The sequence below is a fragment of the Erinaceus europaeus genome, chromosome X (assembly GCF_950295315.1).
Source record: "Erinaceus europaeus chromosome X, mEriEur2.1, whole genome shotgun sequence".
Lineage (NCBI taxonomy): Eukaryota > Metazoa > Chordata > Mammalia > Eulipotyphla > Erinaceidae > Erinaceus > Erinaceus europaeus.
In genome coordinates, this window is record NC_080185.1 from 115,349,470 (window position 1) to 115,365,240 (window position 15,771).

The 15,771-nt window shown below is 43.7% G+C and overlaps 1 protein-coding gene across 1 annotated transcript in view; it reads right to left on the bottom strand.

The window, feature by feature from the left end:
* Window positions 1-12,302: 12,302 nt before the first annotated feature.
* The window catches only part of SMS (spermine synthase), a 64,366-nt gene continuing 60,897 nt past the window's right edge, over window positions 12,303-15,771 (bottom strand). Inside the window, exons 10-11 of the mRNA XM_060182881.1 lie at window positions 14,974-15,089; window positions 12,303-12,827 (exon numbers count right to left, since the gene is read on the bottom strand). Coding sequence (XP_060038864.1) covers window positions 12,788-12,827; window positions 14,974-15,089 — 156 coding nt within the window. The 3' untranslated portion in view covers window positions 12,303-12,787. The remainder of the gene's footprint in view (window positions 12,828-14,973; window positions 15,090-15,771) is intronic.

Below are 15,771 nucleotides of genomic sequence, written 5' to 3' on the forward strand. Positions count from 1 at the left end.
AACAAGAGGTCATCTGTTGGTTGCTTGGCTCAAAATGTGATCCAGGGCCACGGGATTCAGTCATCACATATTTGTTAGACTCAGGTGGACAGTCTGTGTTGAAATCTCCAAGGAAGACATTTTTCCTAGTCCTGTAAACATCATGGATTCTAAACGGGACAATAAACACACCTTGGATTTTATATTAAATTCTAAATGGAAACGTGGCAGGTTTGCAGGAAGATCTTCAGTTTTCACTTGCTGGCACCCACAAGCCAGGCTATGGTGTCTTCGTTGGCAGCACATACTTCCTGGCCTTTCAAACTGAGCCATACAATGCGCTTTGACCGGTGGGACAGTGTGAGCCATGGCTCGGAGGTTACGAATGTGCTGGAATCATGCTGCTGGCCCTCCTGCCTCTCACCATGAGAACGTCTCTCAGGTAGCCACTGGTCTGAAGCAGATGAGAGACATGTGGAGCAGACCCAGCACCCAGCACCCAGCACCCAGCCTGGAGTCATGCCCAGCAGAGCCAGCCTGGACCAGCTGAACCCGAGCCAAGATCCAGATGGAAGTGTAATAAATCAACACTTGTTGCTACGAGCTGTTGAAATTTCAAGTTTGCTTGTTATGCAGTATTATTGCAGTGAGAGCTGACTAATAAATAAACCCTTATCCATCTGCCATCTTTTTGGAAGACCATCTGCATAAGTTTCCTGGAGCTGCTGTTACAGATTTCCACAAACTGGGTGGCTTTAAACACCGGACGTATTCTACTCCAGTTCTGGAGGCTGGAAGTCCAAGATCAAGGCTTGGTTCCTTTCGCGCAGACAGAATGAATCTGAAGGTAAGTTCTCATTGTGTTTCCTCTCATGTTTCCTGTCCAACCACCACCCCTTTTTTAGCTACCATTGAGAAGAGACACCTGTAGCATTGCTCCTAAAGCTCCCCCCACACACACACCAGTGGGGACCGGGGACTTGAACCTGAGTCCTGACACATGATAATGTACACTCAACCAGGTCTGTCACCACACAGCCCCCAAGTTTCCCCATTTTATAAGGAAATCTGTCACATCAAATAAGGACCTTTCCTCATGAACTCATCTAGCTTGATCACCTGCAAGAACTTACTTCCAGGTAAGGCCAAGTTCACAGATCCTAGGAGTCAGGACTTCAATCTCTTGAATGACACAAGTCAGCCCACACTATCCCAGAGGTCTTACGGGGGGCGGGGGGCACACAAGGTGTTTGTGTATGTATGTAGGAAAAGATTGGAAAAGCCTGTCGGCTTTTTGGTTAATAAAACATCTAAGATAGTCTGGGAAGTGGCACAGTGAGTAGGGCACTGGGAACTCAAAAGTGTGAGGTCCCAAGTTTGATTCCCGGCATCCCATGTTCCAGAGTGATACTCTAGCTGTCTCTCTCCTCCTCTCTATCATGTTTTAAATAATGAATATTTTTTTAATAAAATCCCTGAGTTTACTTTTCATCTAGCTGTAACAGCTATAAATAGGCTGCATTGCTGTGCTTGGACTGTTTGGTGTTTTATAGCGACTTCCACCCCAACCCATCCCTTAACCTTAAGAAGTCTACTATTTCTGCCTCTATTTTCTATTTCCAGCAGCCCTGGTAGCATCCTGATGTTTAGGGCCAGTGTTCTATGCTTATTTTTCTTTGCTAGTAAGCGGCTGCCTGAAGTCTTTCTACACGTGCCCTGAATTTATCTCAGACATAGTCTTCTCTGACCCCCTACAGAGATTGCAGCAGCCATGGGTTTACAAGTGCTACTGTAAGCTGCTCTACCACTGTGTAAGAACTGAATTGCATGACCTCTAATCTTTCCTGTTATTCTTTGTATTTCAAATAAATTCACAGAAGACCCAAGCAGGAATTGAATCTGTTCCGGTTTTACTCTACACAGAAACAAACAAATCTACCTAAACCCCTGAAATGAAAGCACACTATAGGCTTTAGTAAGTTGCATGCTTAGATTAATAATAAGTGTAACCCCTTATGCTTGTGTTTAGAACCTTCTAGCTGTCAGGATAGCACGCTACACAGGATTCTCCATATCTTTTCAGAATTGCAGAAATGGGGGGGGCGGGCAGCAGCCAGGGAAGTGGCTTGGGGGTAGAGTACATTCCTTGCAAGCATGGGCCTAGGGTTCAATCCCCAGCACTGCACATGCCTGAGCAGTGTTCTAGTCTCTCTTGCTCATGAAATTAGTCATTTTCAATGTTATTTTAAATTTTACTTATTTTGAAAGGGGAGAAAGTGAGAGGGGAAGGGAAAATGGGGAAGGAAGGAAGGAAGAGTGGAGGGAGAGAGAGAAAACACCTGCAGCACTGCTTCATCAACTGTGAAGCTTCCTCCCTGCACGTGGGGACCAGGGGCTTGAGCCCAGGTCCTTGTACAGGGTAATCTGTGCGCTCAACTGGGTGTGCACTGCCCATCCCCCCAAATAAATGTGTATTTATTTTTTTTTTAAAAAAAGGGTAAGTGAAGAAAAGAAAAAGAACTGCAGGGAGAACCTGAAAATTGCCTGTACTGTTCATTGCTTCAAAGCCTTCACTAACTTGCCTCCAACCACTGCCAAATTTGTAGTCTTTCAAATGCCACTCAGGGAGTTCTGTGAACCTAAAATCAAGCACCATGTGAATGGTGTACCCAAATGCCTTCTTAAAAACAGGATCCTCGAGAACATTTCTAGCCCTTGGAGCCCAAACAGGAACTGATCTTAGCAATTACTACAGCAAAATCTATTGCTTTCGACGCTGCCTGGAACAAGCTGATATTTAAAACATTTCAATGCAGCAGCTTCCTCTGTTTTTCTGCAAAGACACTCCTCTGATTTTCCACTTGCCAGCACTCCAGCTCAGCACAGCTCAACTCAATACATGATCCACAGACTTCAATGTTAGCTGACAACGCTGTAGGAATGAATGAAGCTTTCTGGGCCCAGGCCCAGTCCCAGCCCTGCTATATCAGATTGGATTGAAAGGAGATCTTCAGGCAAGACTGAAAAAAGCAGGGCCCTAGTTTTCTCTGTTCCTATTTCTAGATAGCAGGACACCTACTGTTCTAGTGAAATCTTTCAAAGTCCTCGTCAGTTTTCTCCTAAAACTAATTTGAATTCCTTTGTAACATGTTCCTATTTTAAAATTTAGAATACCACAGCAAGGTTCTCGGAGAAATGGCATGGAAAGCAGAGGACAGGATTTGCATGTTTGAAGCCCTGGGTTCGAGCCTTGGCATAATCATATGCCAGAGAGGATTTCTGGCCTACCCATCTACCTCAGTAAATAAATTAAATATTATCAGTACACGTATTGCAACGCAAAACTCTACCTTCAGTACAAGCTAGGCTTCAGACTCTGGTCACTCCTCTTCTGCCAGAAACATGGGGAAGCTCAGAAACATATATTTACTTACCAGCAAAGAAATGATGGGGTCTTTGAAACCAGATTCTTGCCTGAGGCTTTTCTGTCTCTACGCCAGCAAGCCCTACAAGACCCTGGGTGCGAGAGGAGGTCCATCAGCTGTGCTGTGCTCTCACGCAGTCGTACCTTCCTTTGTGCTGTGGCAGACACAAAAGGCAGAGCCCCATCAGGCCCTCCTGTGTAGCAAGAGACATAATGTGGCCCCTAGGCCTTCTGCTGCCCCCTCCATATGCTGGATCTTAGCAGCAGCTTGTGCTGACTTGGCCTTATTTCTGTCCTATTGTTTTGTTTCTGGCACCAGAATTATCACTGGGGCTCAGCGCCTACATGACAAAATCCACCACTCCTGGTGGCAAATTTTTCCATTTTTGTTTTCCCATTATGATGGAGACAAAGACAAATACAGTGAGGGGGGGTAGAAGGGGAGACCTGCAGCCTGCTCCACCACTCATGAAACTTCCCCCCTGCAGATGGAGACAGAGGACTCAAAACTGGATCTCTGCACACGCTAATTTGTATGTTTTACCTGTTGTGCTAGTGCCTAACCCCCTTCTGTGAATTTTTTTTCCTTCTGGCAATCACAACCCTCAGACAGATGGAGATCAATACTGAGCAACAGGAACAAGCCTTCCTTCGTGTTGTCCCTCAAGTGAAATTCTCTGAAAAAAATAACTTCAAACTCACAGAAAAGCGGCAATCAGATCTTCAGTAAACTTTTAAGATTGCCTGGCATCTGTATGGGAATTACCATCCATACTGTACAGATTTAATAGTACCTGCTTTATGGTATACTAACATTTTTCTTTATCAGTAATACTTTAAAAAAACAGATTTTTAAAAGACTGTCTCATTTGGAGTCTAATGTAGCCTCACGTCTAAATGTAGCCAAGGCACTCTTAGCCAGATACGACACAGGTGGCACTGAAGAGTCTCAGAGAGCTGGGGACATGGCTTGTCCATATGCTTTGCTGGTGCTTTTGACTATCTGATCAACACGCTCAATGCTCCAAGGCCATGCCACTTTTCTCTTATTCTGTGTAGTCAGTCTATGGCCTCTGAAGGGTACCCACATCCTAATCTGTTACCTTCTAGGCATGTTACCTTGTGTCACAAAAATAATTTGGCAGCTGAGGTTACAGATCTGAAACCGGAGAGATCAGCATGGGTTGTCCAGACAGGTCCAATTCAGTCCCAAGGGACGTCTTCCAAGAGGGACAACAGAAAGAAAAGGCAATGTGACAACAGGAGCAGAGAAGCTGGGGGAGGCTGCACTGCTGGCTTAGAGACCAAAGGAAGGAGTCAAGAGCCAAAAAATGCAGGTGGTCTTTAGAAGTTAGAAAAGGCAGGAAACTAATTCTCTCTGGAGCATCCAAAAACACCCAGTCCTGCCAACAGCTTGACTCTAGCCCTGTCACACTCATTTCAGACGTCTAACCTCCAGAACACTTAAGATAATAAACTCCTGCTTTTAGGGAACTGAACTAAATTAGTCCCGGCGGCAAAAGGAAACTGATACACAATTCATCAGCAATCTGTGTGTGGCAGACCCTATAAAACTGATTAAGTATGCTCCTAGTATGACATCCCCAAAGTTTTTTTTAAATAATGTTTTGGTAGTTATATTTCTAATTTTACTTATTTGAAAGAAACAGGAAAAAATCGAGAGAGAATGGGGACGATAAGAGACACCTGCAGCACTGCTTCACCACTCATAAAGCTGCCTTCCTGCAGGTGGGCACTGGGAGCTTGAACCTGGGTTGCTGAAAATAGTAGCATGTGTGCGCAACTGGCTATGCCACTGTCTGGTCCTCGGCCCCCCAATATGTTTCTATCAGTTGACAATCCTTGCTTGATTCGAGAAGTGAGGATTATAAAGCCGCTTTTTCTAATGTTATCATGCAATGTTACTTCAATAAAATATAGAGGGTTATATTTATAACCTAAATGTCCATTCACACCTGGATAAAGAGGTTATGGACATTTTAATGGAATACTAACCTGAAACTTAAAAACGCTGTTTTGTTTGGGACAAGATGGATGGGATTGAAGATGACTGTGCTAAGTGAAATAAAAGGTGAAAGACAACTGGCTACTTTCACCCTTATGTGGACTAGAGATAGTAAAACAAACTGAAAGCAGAGAACATGGAATTTAGTCCAAGATACCTTTCTGTCCTCTGCAATAAACCGAAGTGAAGTGCAGTCAAAACCAATTAGTAGGGAGTCGGGTGGGAGCGCAAGGGTTAAGCACATGTAGGGTTAAGCGCAAGGACCAGCGTAAGGATCACGGTTCAAGAACCCAGCTCCCCACCTACAGGGGAGTCACTTCACAGGCGGTGAAGTATGTCTGCAGGTGTCCTTCTCCCCCCCCCCCCCCGTCTTCTCCTCTCCATTTCTCTCTGTCCTATCCAACAATGACGACATCAATGACAAGAACAATAATAACTACAATAAAACAAGGGCAACAAAAGGGAATAAATATAAAAAAATTAAGGGGAAAAGAAAGCCACTTAGTGAGAAACTAAGTTACCAACCTACTCACCAAGTCAAATAATATACAACTATTTGAGAACTGAGTCAAGAAGAAAAAAAAAAAAAAGGTGGGGTTCTAGTGTTGGGGGAGTGACTCAGCAGTCAAATACAGGACTCGCATGTGTGGAGCCCCAGGTTAAATCCCTAGAACTGCGAGAGAGCTGAGCAGTGCTCTGGTCACACATAAAAAATAAATGCTGGGGAGCTGGGTGGTAGTGCAACAGGTTAAGCACACATGACGCTAAGTGCAGGGGCAGGTGTAAGGATCCCAGTTGAGTCCCTGGCTCCCCACCTGCAGGGGGTCACTTCACAAGCAGTGAAGCAGGTCTGCAGGTGTCTATCTTTCTCTTCTCTCTGTCTTCCTCTCCTCTCTCTCTTGATTTCTCTGTCCTATCCAACAACAGTAGGACAATAACAACTACAATTGCAACAAGGGCAACAAAATGGGGAAAATGGCCTCCAGGAGCAGTGGATTCATAGTGCAGGCATGGAGCCATAGCGATAACCCTGGAGGCTAAAATGAAATAAAATAAAAGCTGTGGTCCGGGAGGTGGTATAAAGTGGATAAAGCAGTGGATTCTCAACCATGAGGTCCCGAGTTCAATCTCCAGCAGCACATGTACCAGTAATGTTTGGTTCTTTCTCTCCGCCTATCTTTCTCATGAATAAATAAATTCTTTAAAAAATGTATATGCTACAATGCCCATAAGCCTGGGTTCAAGGCCCTGATCCCCACCTTCATGGAGGAAAGCTTTACAACTGGTGAAGCAGTGTTATAGGTCTCTCTCCTCTCAATTTCTCTCTCTCTCTGTCCAATAAATATTAAATGAAATATTTTTAAAAAGAAACAAAAAGGAAAAAAAAAAAGAAAAGATTTCCCAATAGGTGGAACCAGGAATGATCTCTAGTGATTTAGTCCAGGGTTAAACTTCCTGTCGACACAAACCTGCCTCCCTGGTTCTAATCTCTGGGAAAAGATGTGGAGCAACTTCCCAGTCCTCGTGCTCTGGATGGGGGGATGGAGTGTCCGTCAAACAGTCCTGCTTGTTTAGTCCCCTTTGCCCAGGAAAGTCCCATGCTCATTCAACCCATTACATCCCAAGTCAAGCAGCACTGACAGGAGCACGTTCCCTGGTGCGCCATCACAAACAGCTCACACACCGAAATGACCACCACATGCTTGGCTGCTGCCCGGGGACTCCATATGCATTAATGAGCTGGCCAGGGCGTCTCTGGACCCCCCTAATACAGGAGCGCTATGCTCACCTGTCCAATCACATTCATCATCTGATTTCCCGGGGAAATCCCATCCAAGAATATTCAAATAGCTTGCCAAAACCACTGTGCTAAATCTTGCCCATGTTTTACTTCTCATTTCTGAAATGAGTAAAGCAGACATCACTGGAATGACTGCTCTGGGTATAACTGAGATTTTAAATGGTGCTGGCCGAGGGCGGACCTGTCAACATTTATCTGAGGTTCTGACCTAAGGGCACATGGACCCAGATACCTTTCTTTCCTCATGACCCACATAAAGCAAAACAAGGGAAGCAAGAGTGGAAAAGCAGGGGTTCTTAACCCGTGGGTCATGGACAGTTTTGTGTATCCCTGAACTTGGATGGGAAAACTTCACTTCAGTCTCACTGCCCTCTGAGTTAGTATTTCCTTTAGGCATGAACATAGGTGACAAACCACATCCAGGCTCTGGCAGCACCTATGACTTTGCCACCAAGAGAAACCAAGTATGTTCTTGTTGCATTGTAGTTTCTGCAGCTCTTACTTAAATTTGTGCTTAGTGGGGGTAGGGTAGTAGTGCAGAGGGTTAAGCGCACATGGCACGAAACACAAGGATCCTGGTTCGAACTCCCGGCTCCCCACCTGCAGGGGGGTTGCTTCACAGGTGGTGAAGCAAGTCTGCAGGTGTCTATTTTTCTCTCCCCGTCTCCTCTCCTCTCGATTTCTCTCTGTTCAAACAACATCAATGGTAATAATAGTAAGGATGGTGATGATGATGACAACAACAAGGGCAACAAAATGGAAAAAAATGGCCTCCAGGAGCAGTGGATTCATAGTGCAAGCACCAAGCCCCAGCGATAACCCTGGAGGCAGGAAAAAAAAATTGTGCTTAGTATTACATTAAAACCACAGGCATTTCACCCACCACTACTGAATGGATCCGGCTCTGTGACAGCTTCTTAAAGCACACATATTAAATCAGAGAGCATTGTGAAAACAGCAGAACCTGGTGCCTCGCAGTCTTAGTTGAGATATTGAGAAACGTGCTTCTGAGGAAGGGCACATGGGCTTCCCGGGGTACTGAAGGCGTCTGAGACGTAAAATCAGTGAAGGGCCTTGATGCAGGCTTTCACCTAATCAAGTCAGAAGGGCCACCCAGACACACTTCAGAGTTGGACTAGTGGCCCAGCCCGCTGATAGAAACATCAATTTTATACAGCTATTTTAATACTGAACAAGATAATCTAAGTGAAAGTGGCTTATTAACTCAAAGTCCAGCAGTGTAAAACATTTGGTTAAAAACAATGGCCACCAAAAAAAAAAAAAAAATGGCCACCTAGCAGTCTATCAAATAGCAAGTGCCAAATAACTCTGACAACAAGTATTAATAATGTTGCCCAACTAGTTACTAGAACATTCCTCACAAAGCACTGTTAGAAGACTTGGTGTCTAGTTTCTGATACAATGTGAGTCAACACATTACTCCCTTCACTGAGAAAGTCTAGCTGGGGTGGGGAGGGGGGTCAAGTTGAAGTAAAGATACCTGGAAATAGCTCAACTGATAGGGCATCAAACTTGTCTGAGGTTGCTGGTTTTGATCCCAGGCAATACATGTACCTTAATGAGTAGTGTTCTGACATGTGTCTCTGTCTATCTTCATGTGGATCTCTCTCTCTCTAGTATGAAATAAGTAAAATAAGATTTAAGAGGAGCCAGCTGAAGGCCCAGCATTTTCCCAACTAGAGTTAGTAATACTTCTTTAGCGTCTCATATGCAGGTGTCCTCTCCCTCCCCCATCCCAGGAGCTGGAACAGAACAGAATGTATCAATTTATGAAGACAAAATGCAAGCTTTCACATCAGCGACAGTCCAAGCAAACAAGGCTGTGACTCTACATGACTACATAGGCAAGAGTAGCACATTTTAACTTTACATTGGCATCAGCTCTGTTCTCACCCAGGAGAACAACTATCAACCCAAACTTCCACCAGCCGAGGCTATCAGATTGCCATTAATGAAGTCTTTAAAGTAATCAATCACATTTTCAGGAATAAACAGCATTTCCCTTTTTTGTTTTTTTAGATGAGATTTTTTTTCTTTTTTTTTTAGAAGAGATTTTTTTTTTTCAAAAGCTTCCTTCAATACAGTGGAGGCCAGGCTCAAAACTGGGTTGTCTATGTGGCAACACAGCACACTATCCAACTGAGCTACTTCATTGGCCCCGACTGTTTATCAGGACAATAAGGTGTTAGTGCAGAGACACAGGACTAATGCACAGAATACAGAGCCCCAGAAGCAGCAAGGTCGAAAGGACAGACCCTGTGATCAATGGAAATATTCTCTCTTTTAAATAAGGTAATTCTTGATATCTGCTGACGAGTTAAACAGAATGTTAATGACAACCATATCTGTCTTGTCTGTAATTAAAAGATAGCTATACGGTAGCAGTATATTCCATTTTTAATTACGAAGACATTAACACTATGACGCTGTTGCTGCTAGAATAAGAATAAGCTTATAGCTGTTCCTTAAAATGCAGATTTAGAGGCTGTTTTTAATTATCAGAGTACTGTTTTCACTTTTAAAACTATTAAGATATTAAAAGACGTTGGACACCATCCTTTCTTCAACATAAAGAAATGAGTACAGTCAGAACAGGTCATTATCACCCCAAAGGAAAATACTTCCACTCCTCAATTCCTCCTCTTCCACCCACCTTCTTAATCTCCCCTATTGTAAATTGTGTTTACAAGTTGGCCCAACCTGATCCATCTCACTTTGAACTTTCAACTCTTGGCAGGACCTCTGTGTCACCCAAGCTCTCAGTGGATGTAGCTCTGGTCTCGTGATAGTTATTTTCAAGGGTAAAGCTATGATCATATATTAATTACACCATATACACACAGCAATATACTTGATCTCTACTCCAAGATGGAAAACAAAAACAGTTCTATTAAATCAAAGCATTGTTCAAATTGTGGTACTACTATCACTTAAAAATCTCTCTCCCAGTACAGAGAGCCTCTGCAAATTATTACAGGAGACTTTGAGGGGATGGGTAGGAATCTTAATGCCCATTTTTCATTTTTATTTGCCTCTGGGGTTATCACTAGGCCTCAGTGCCAGCACAACCAATCCATTGCACCTGGTGGCCATTTTTTTCCATTTTATTGGACAGGACAGAGGGAAATTGAGAGAGGAGGAGATAGGGAGAAAGACAAGATACCTGAAGACCTGCTTCGCTACCTGTCAAACAGCCCCCTGCAGCTGGGGAGCTGGGGGCTCAAACCCAGATCCTTGCACAGTTCCTTGAACTTAGTACTATGTGTGCTTAACTGGGTATTTCCACCACCCAGCCCCATACCAATGTGATTTTTTTTTTTTTTTTTACCTCCAGGGTTATTGCTGGGACAGGAATCCACTGCTCCTAGAGGCTATTTTGTCCCTTTCGTTGCTCTTGTTGTTTATTGTTGCCATTATTGTTTTGCTGGATAGGACAGAGAGAAATCAAGAGAGGGGAAGACAGAGAGGGTGAGAGATAGACACCTGCAGACCTGCTTCACTGCTTAGGAGGTGACCCCCTGAAGGTGGGGACCCGGGAGCTCCAACAGTGATCTTTACACTGGTCCTTGCACTTCACCTGCTGTGCTACTGCCGGGCCCTGTTTGTTTGTTTGTTTTTTTAAACCAGAGCACTGCTTAGCTCTGGCTTATGGTGGTACAGGGGATTGAACTTGGGACTTCAGAGCCTCAGACATGAAAGTCTTTTTGTATAACCATTATGCTATCTTCCCCTAATGTCATTTTAACCACTGTACATAAAAAAAAAAATACGGGAAGTCAGGAGGTAGTGCAGCGGATTAAGCGCACATGGCGCTAAGCACAAGGACCGGCATAAGGATCCCGGTTCAAGCCCCCGGCTCCCCACCTGCAGGGGAGTCGCTTCACAGGTGGTGAAGCAGGTCTGCAGGTGTCTATCTTTCTCTCCCCCTCTCTGTCTTCCCCTCCTCTCTCCATTTCTCTCTGTCCCATCCAACGATGACGACAATAATAACTACAACAATAAACAACAAGGGCAACAAAAGGGAATAAATGAATATTTTTTTTAAAATATGTTGAGAGTCAACTCTATTCCAACATGACTAGCTCCTTTTATTCTGTCATTGTCTCTTCTATGCCAAGCCAATTAAAAAATATGAAGAATGTCTGTTAGGGTCCATGAACCAAACTTGAAAAGAATGTTTTGCATTGACAGAAATGATCTCAAAATGAACACTGTAATGCTTTCCTTGTTACAAATTCATCATAAATGAACTTATTCCATTGCTAAAGCATAAATCTTTTTTTGTAATCAACAGAATAGCCAGTTGGTGTATTGCACCAAAGTAAAAGCCTCTGGGGTGGGTGGCGGGGAGAGTACAGGTACAAAAAGGATGACAGAAGACCTAGTGGGGGTGGTATTGTTATGTGGAAAACTGAGAAATGTTATGCACGTACAAACTATTATATTTACTGTTGAATGTAAAACATTAATTCCCGAATAAAGAAATGAAAAAAAAAAAAAAAAAGGAATAACCAGTGGTGTCTAACAATCCAAGTCACTCTCTCCTCACCTTTGATGGGAACTGTTACCCACAAATCCACTACACCAAGCTCTTAGCTACATGCACTTCCTTAGATGAGAGTTCAAGGTGCTCTTGTCAAGGACCTCTCCTCCGTGTCTATCATCTATTTCTGCATCCAAAATCTTCTCAAAGACTTTCCCAGCCGCAATCCAAAATGAGCTTTATTTTACATTTAATACATAGGTAAGAGTGGGAACAGAAATAAGCTTTTGACTTTCAACTTTATGGTAAGGCCAAATCTTTTCCTATTCCCCAGGGCAATTTTATAATGAAGAACTTGTGGATGTAATAGGCTGTGTATCACTTACCTTGGCAGTAAATGAAGTCACTACTACTGTTGAAAAGAGGCCCTAAGGTTATCCTATTCCAAAGAGATAAATGGCAACCAGTGACAGAACAAAAAAAAAAAAAAAAAAGACGAGACAATTTTTTTCCTATGCAATCAAGAAAGATGGGACTGGGCTAAAATAAACAGACACACAAAAAGTTCTTTTGCAATTTTAATCGAAGCAATGCTATTTCTTACTTTCTTAGAAGCACCAAATTTTAATGTCTAAGTGAAGTTACGGGGAAAGAAACACCATCAAGAACTTCCACTAGAATAACAACAACGATGTTCAATCCTCCACACAACCGAATTAAAAAGTCTACCGAAACAAAAAAAAAAAAAAAAAAAAAAAAAAAAAGCCCACACAGAAAGGAGGAAAAAAGGTAACAAAAATCACATTCTAGGGGTTCAGTGCATTTAGCAGCCTTTGCTGTGCTGTCTAATCATCCTTCAGCTGAATTTCAAATAATTAACACCCTAGGTCATCAAAATATACATTTTCCATTTGTTTTGTTTTTAAATTAAAATAATAATTAACAAAAAGAGTTGAAGGAATTCACAATCGATTGCCTAACTTGTTTTGATGTCATGTACAACATGAGACGGTCAGAAGACTATCTGCAGCGCACATGATTACAGATTGATCTTCAAGGCTTAGCTTTCTTCCACACAGTGTAAAATACCCACCTGGACAGGCAGTCAAGGAATAAGTGCATAGAATTCAGAAAAACAGGCATCACATACAAATGCATTTGCTGGCTTACAGAACAGAAGATGGATGAAAGCTTCCTGGCCTACAGCATGGTGGTGATAAGACTGAAGGACTCTTAGACATGAAGGCCATTTTGCAACCTGGGGACACTGTCCAACATCTGTGAAGTGCTGACAGTGGACAAACATCCAAAAGAGTGCAGACCTCTCAGGTGACACTGCTTCCAGAGGCTGTAAGGAAGTTACTGGGTTGGCAGAAAAGTCATGACACATCTTTACATAGAAAACTGTTGGGAGTCAGGCGGTAGTGCTGTAGGTTAAGCTCATGTGGCACAAAGCGCAAGAACCAGCGTAAGGATCCTGGTTCAAGCCCCCAGCTCCCCACCTGCAGGGGAGTCGCTTCATAGGCGGTGAAGCAGGTCTGCAGGTGTCTATCTTTCTCTCCCCCTCTCTGTCTTCCCCTCCTCTCTCCATTTCTCTCTGTCCTATCCAGCAACGACAACATCAATAATAACAACAATAACTACAACAATAAAAAACAAGGGCAATAAATTAAAAAAAAGAAAAATGTCATGACTTTTCCAACAAACCAACACTTTGAGAGGGGAGGGAGGAGGGAAGGAGAAAAGAGGGAGGTGAGAGATGGGAGTGGCAAATTAGAGAAGGGGTTGGGGGCTTAAGAAGGACAAACAGGTAGCAGGATGAAAGGGGAGAGGGCAAGTCTTTCGTCTCAGGGGTCGGGAGGTAGTGCAGTGTGTTAAGTACACATGGCATAAAGCACAAGGACCAGAGTAAGGATCCCGGTTCGAGCCCCCAGCACCCCACCTGCAGGGGAGTCGCTTCACAGGCGGTGAAGCAGGTCTGCAGGTGTCTGTCTTTCTCTCCCCCTCTGTCTTTCCCTCTCTCCATTTCTCTCTGTCTCTGTCGTATCCAACAACAGAATCAAGCCCCAGCAATAACCCTGGAGGCAAAAAAAAAAAAAAAAAGTCTTTCCTCTCAATGTGACCAAATGAGTTCTAAAAATCTCTCCAAATAAATGCTTTGGCAGGGAGCCCTGAGGAAGATGGTGGGGGAGAGGTTCCAGCTCTACACAGGCTCTGGAAGAAAGCAACAACAAAAACCAAACCAAAACAACATGGCTACCTGAAGTAACAGATGCCTCATGCTCAGGGGCACAAGGGAGCAGGTCCTGCTGTAGGCTGCAGCAGTGACAGGAGCTGTGACAGCAGCAATGGAAAGTGCTGTCACAGCAAACTGGACTCAGCCACCAAGGGGAAGGAAGCTTTTGCCTCCGCCTTTCAGGAGGAAAGAGCATCATCAATCGCCGATGACAACACTCCAAGCCCGTTTTCCTCTGGCTCTTTACTAAGCGGAACTAATGGGGAACGCCAACGTTAACCTTACAGTCCCCAGTACTATTTCTGGCTCTTGAGCTCTCCTGCAAATCAGGATCAAGTGAAGCGTAGAAAGTTATATAGAGCAGGATTTTAATATGAAAGGACACAACGAGTTTTCAGACAGCCTGCTACAACAGGGGCAGAATTTGATTAGGGCCTCTGCAGCTCTCCTGAGAACAGTAATACCTGGAGGGCCAGGTCAGGTCACTAGACACCACAGACGACTTCCCAGATGAGCAGCAGCTCGCACTGCCTATAAGAACCAGAAGCACTCGATCAATGAATCTACCTTGGGAGCCGCCACAGGGCACACCCCAGAATCTGAGGGCAGGACCCAGGAAATCGTGATTGCTTTAATGCTCAAAGGGAATTCCAATGTGCAGTCATTACAGAGTTTCAGAAGCAGGCAGGGCCTTACAGGTTTTATCAAGCAAATTCTGCTGGTTACTAGGATTTAAAATATTCAACTAAGAGCCAGGAGATAGCTGACTGGTAGAATGCACATCTTCCATGGCCAAGGTTCTGGGTTCAAGCCCTGACACAGGTAAGCACCATGGACAGCATTTGGAGAGCTCTATGGATGATGAAGTTACACTGAGGTATCTATTCCTCTCTCCTCTCTCCCTCCCCGTCTCTAAATAAGAAATCAAAATAAAATGTTCAACTGGTTTGCAATTTACTTGGCTGTTCTGATCTGGCCACACGATGTTCTGATCAAAGGATACAATTCCAAGTACGAAGGGACACAGACAATTTCCTTTGAGAATTCCACAGGACAATACAGGCGCCCGAGTTGTTCTTCATAGAGCGACAGGGCTTCAGTCAAATTGACACAGTTCCCCTACATCAAAGAGAGAAATGCAGACAATGAGCTTACTGAGTCCCATCGAGGGTCCCATTCATTTGAAGGTCTCTAATAAGTGAGAACAATCTCAGCTTTAGATAAAACTTCATCCCTGAAAATGAGATAAGGCTTCTGTACTCGTACAAATTGCACTGAGTTCTATTTATAGACCCACTAGCTCATTTACCAAGCCATTTCAACTTACTAGAGTATGAAGCAATAGGAGACAGTGCGACCAACTTCTCATTAGTGGCACAGTCATTGTATCGACACCGTGCAATTAGCAGATTCACGCACAAACCCATTCACAATAAGTTTCTCCAATAACAGTCACTTTAATGTTGAGGAAAAGGATCAAAGAAGGAAAAAAAAAGTCGTGATTTCCAGAATGGTTAAAACTATGGCCTTCTGAAGAGTCTAAAATGTGAGCACAGAGCTATTTTGCATGTAAGTTTTCCCCTCAAATTTTTGTGTAAGTTAAAGCATAAGAAAACAAAATTCACGAACTGGACAGCGGTGTACCTGACTGAGCACACGTTACAATGTGCAAGGTTCAACCTAGGTTCAACGTCTGTCCCCCACCTGTGTGTGTGTGTGGGGGGCATTCATGAGTGGTGAAGCAGTACTGCAGGTATCTCTCCATCTCTATCTCCCACTTTCCCTCCACTTCTGTCTCTAT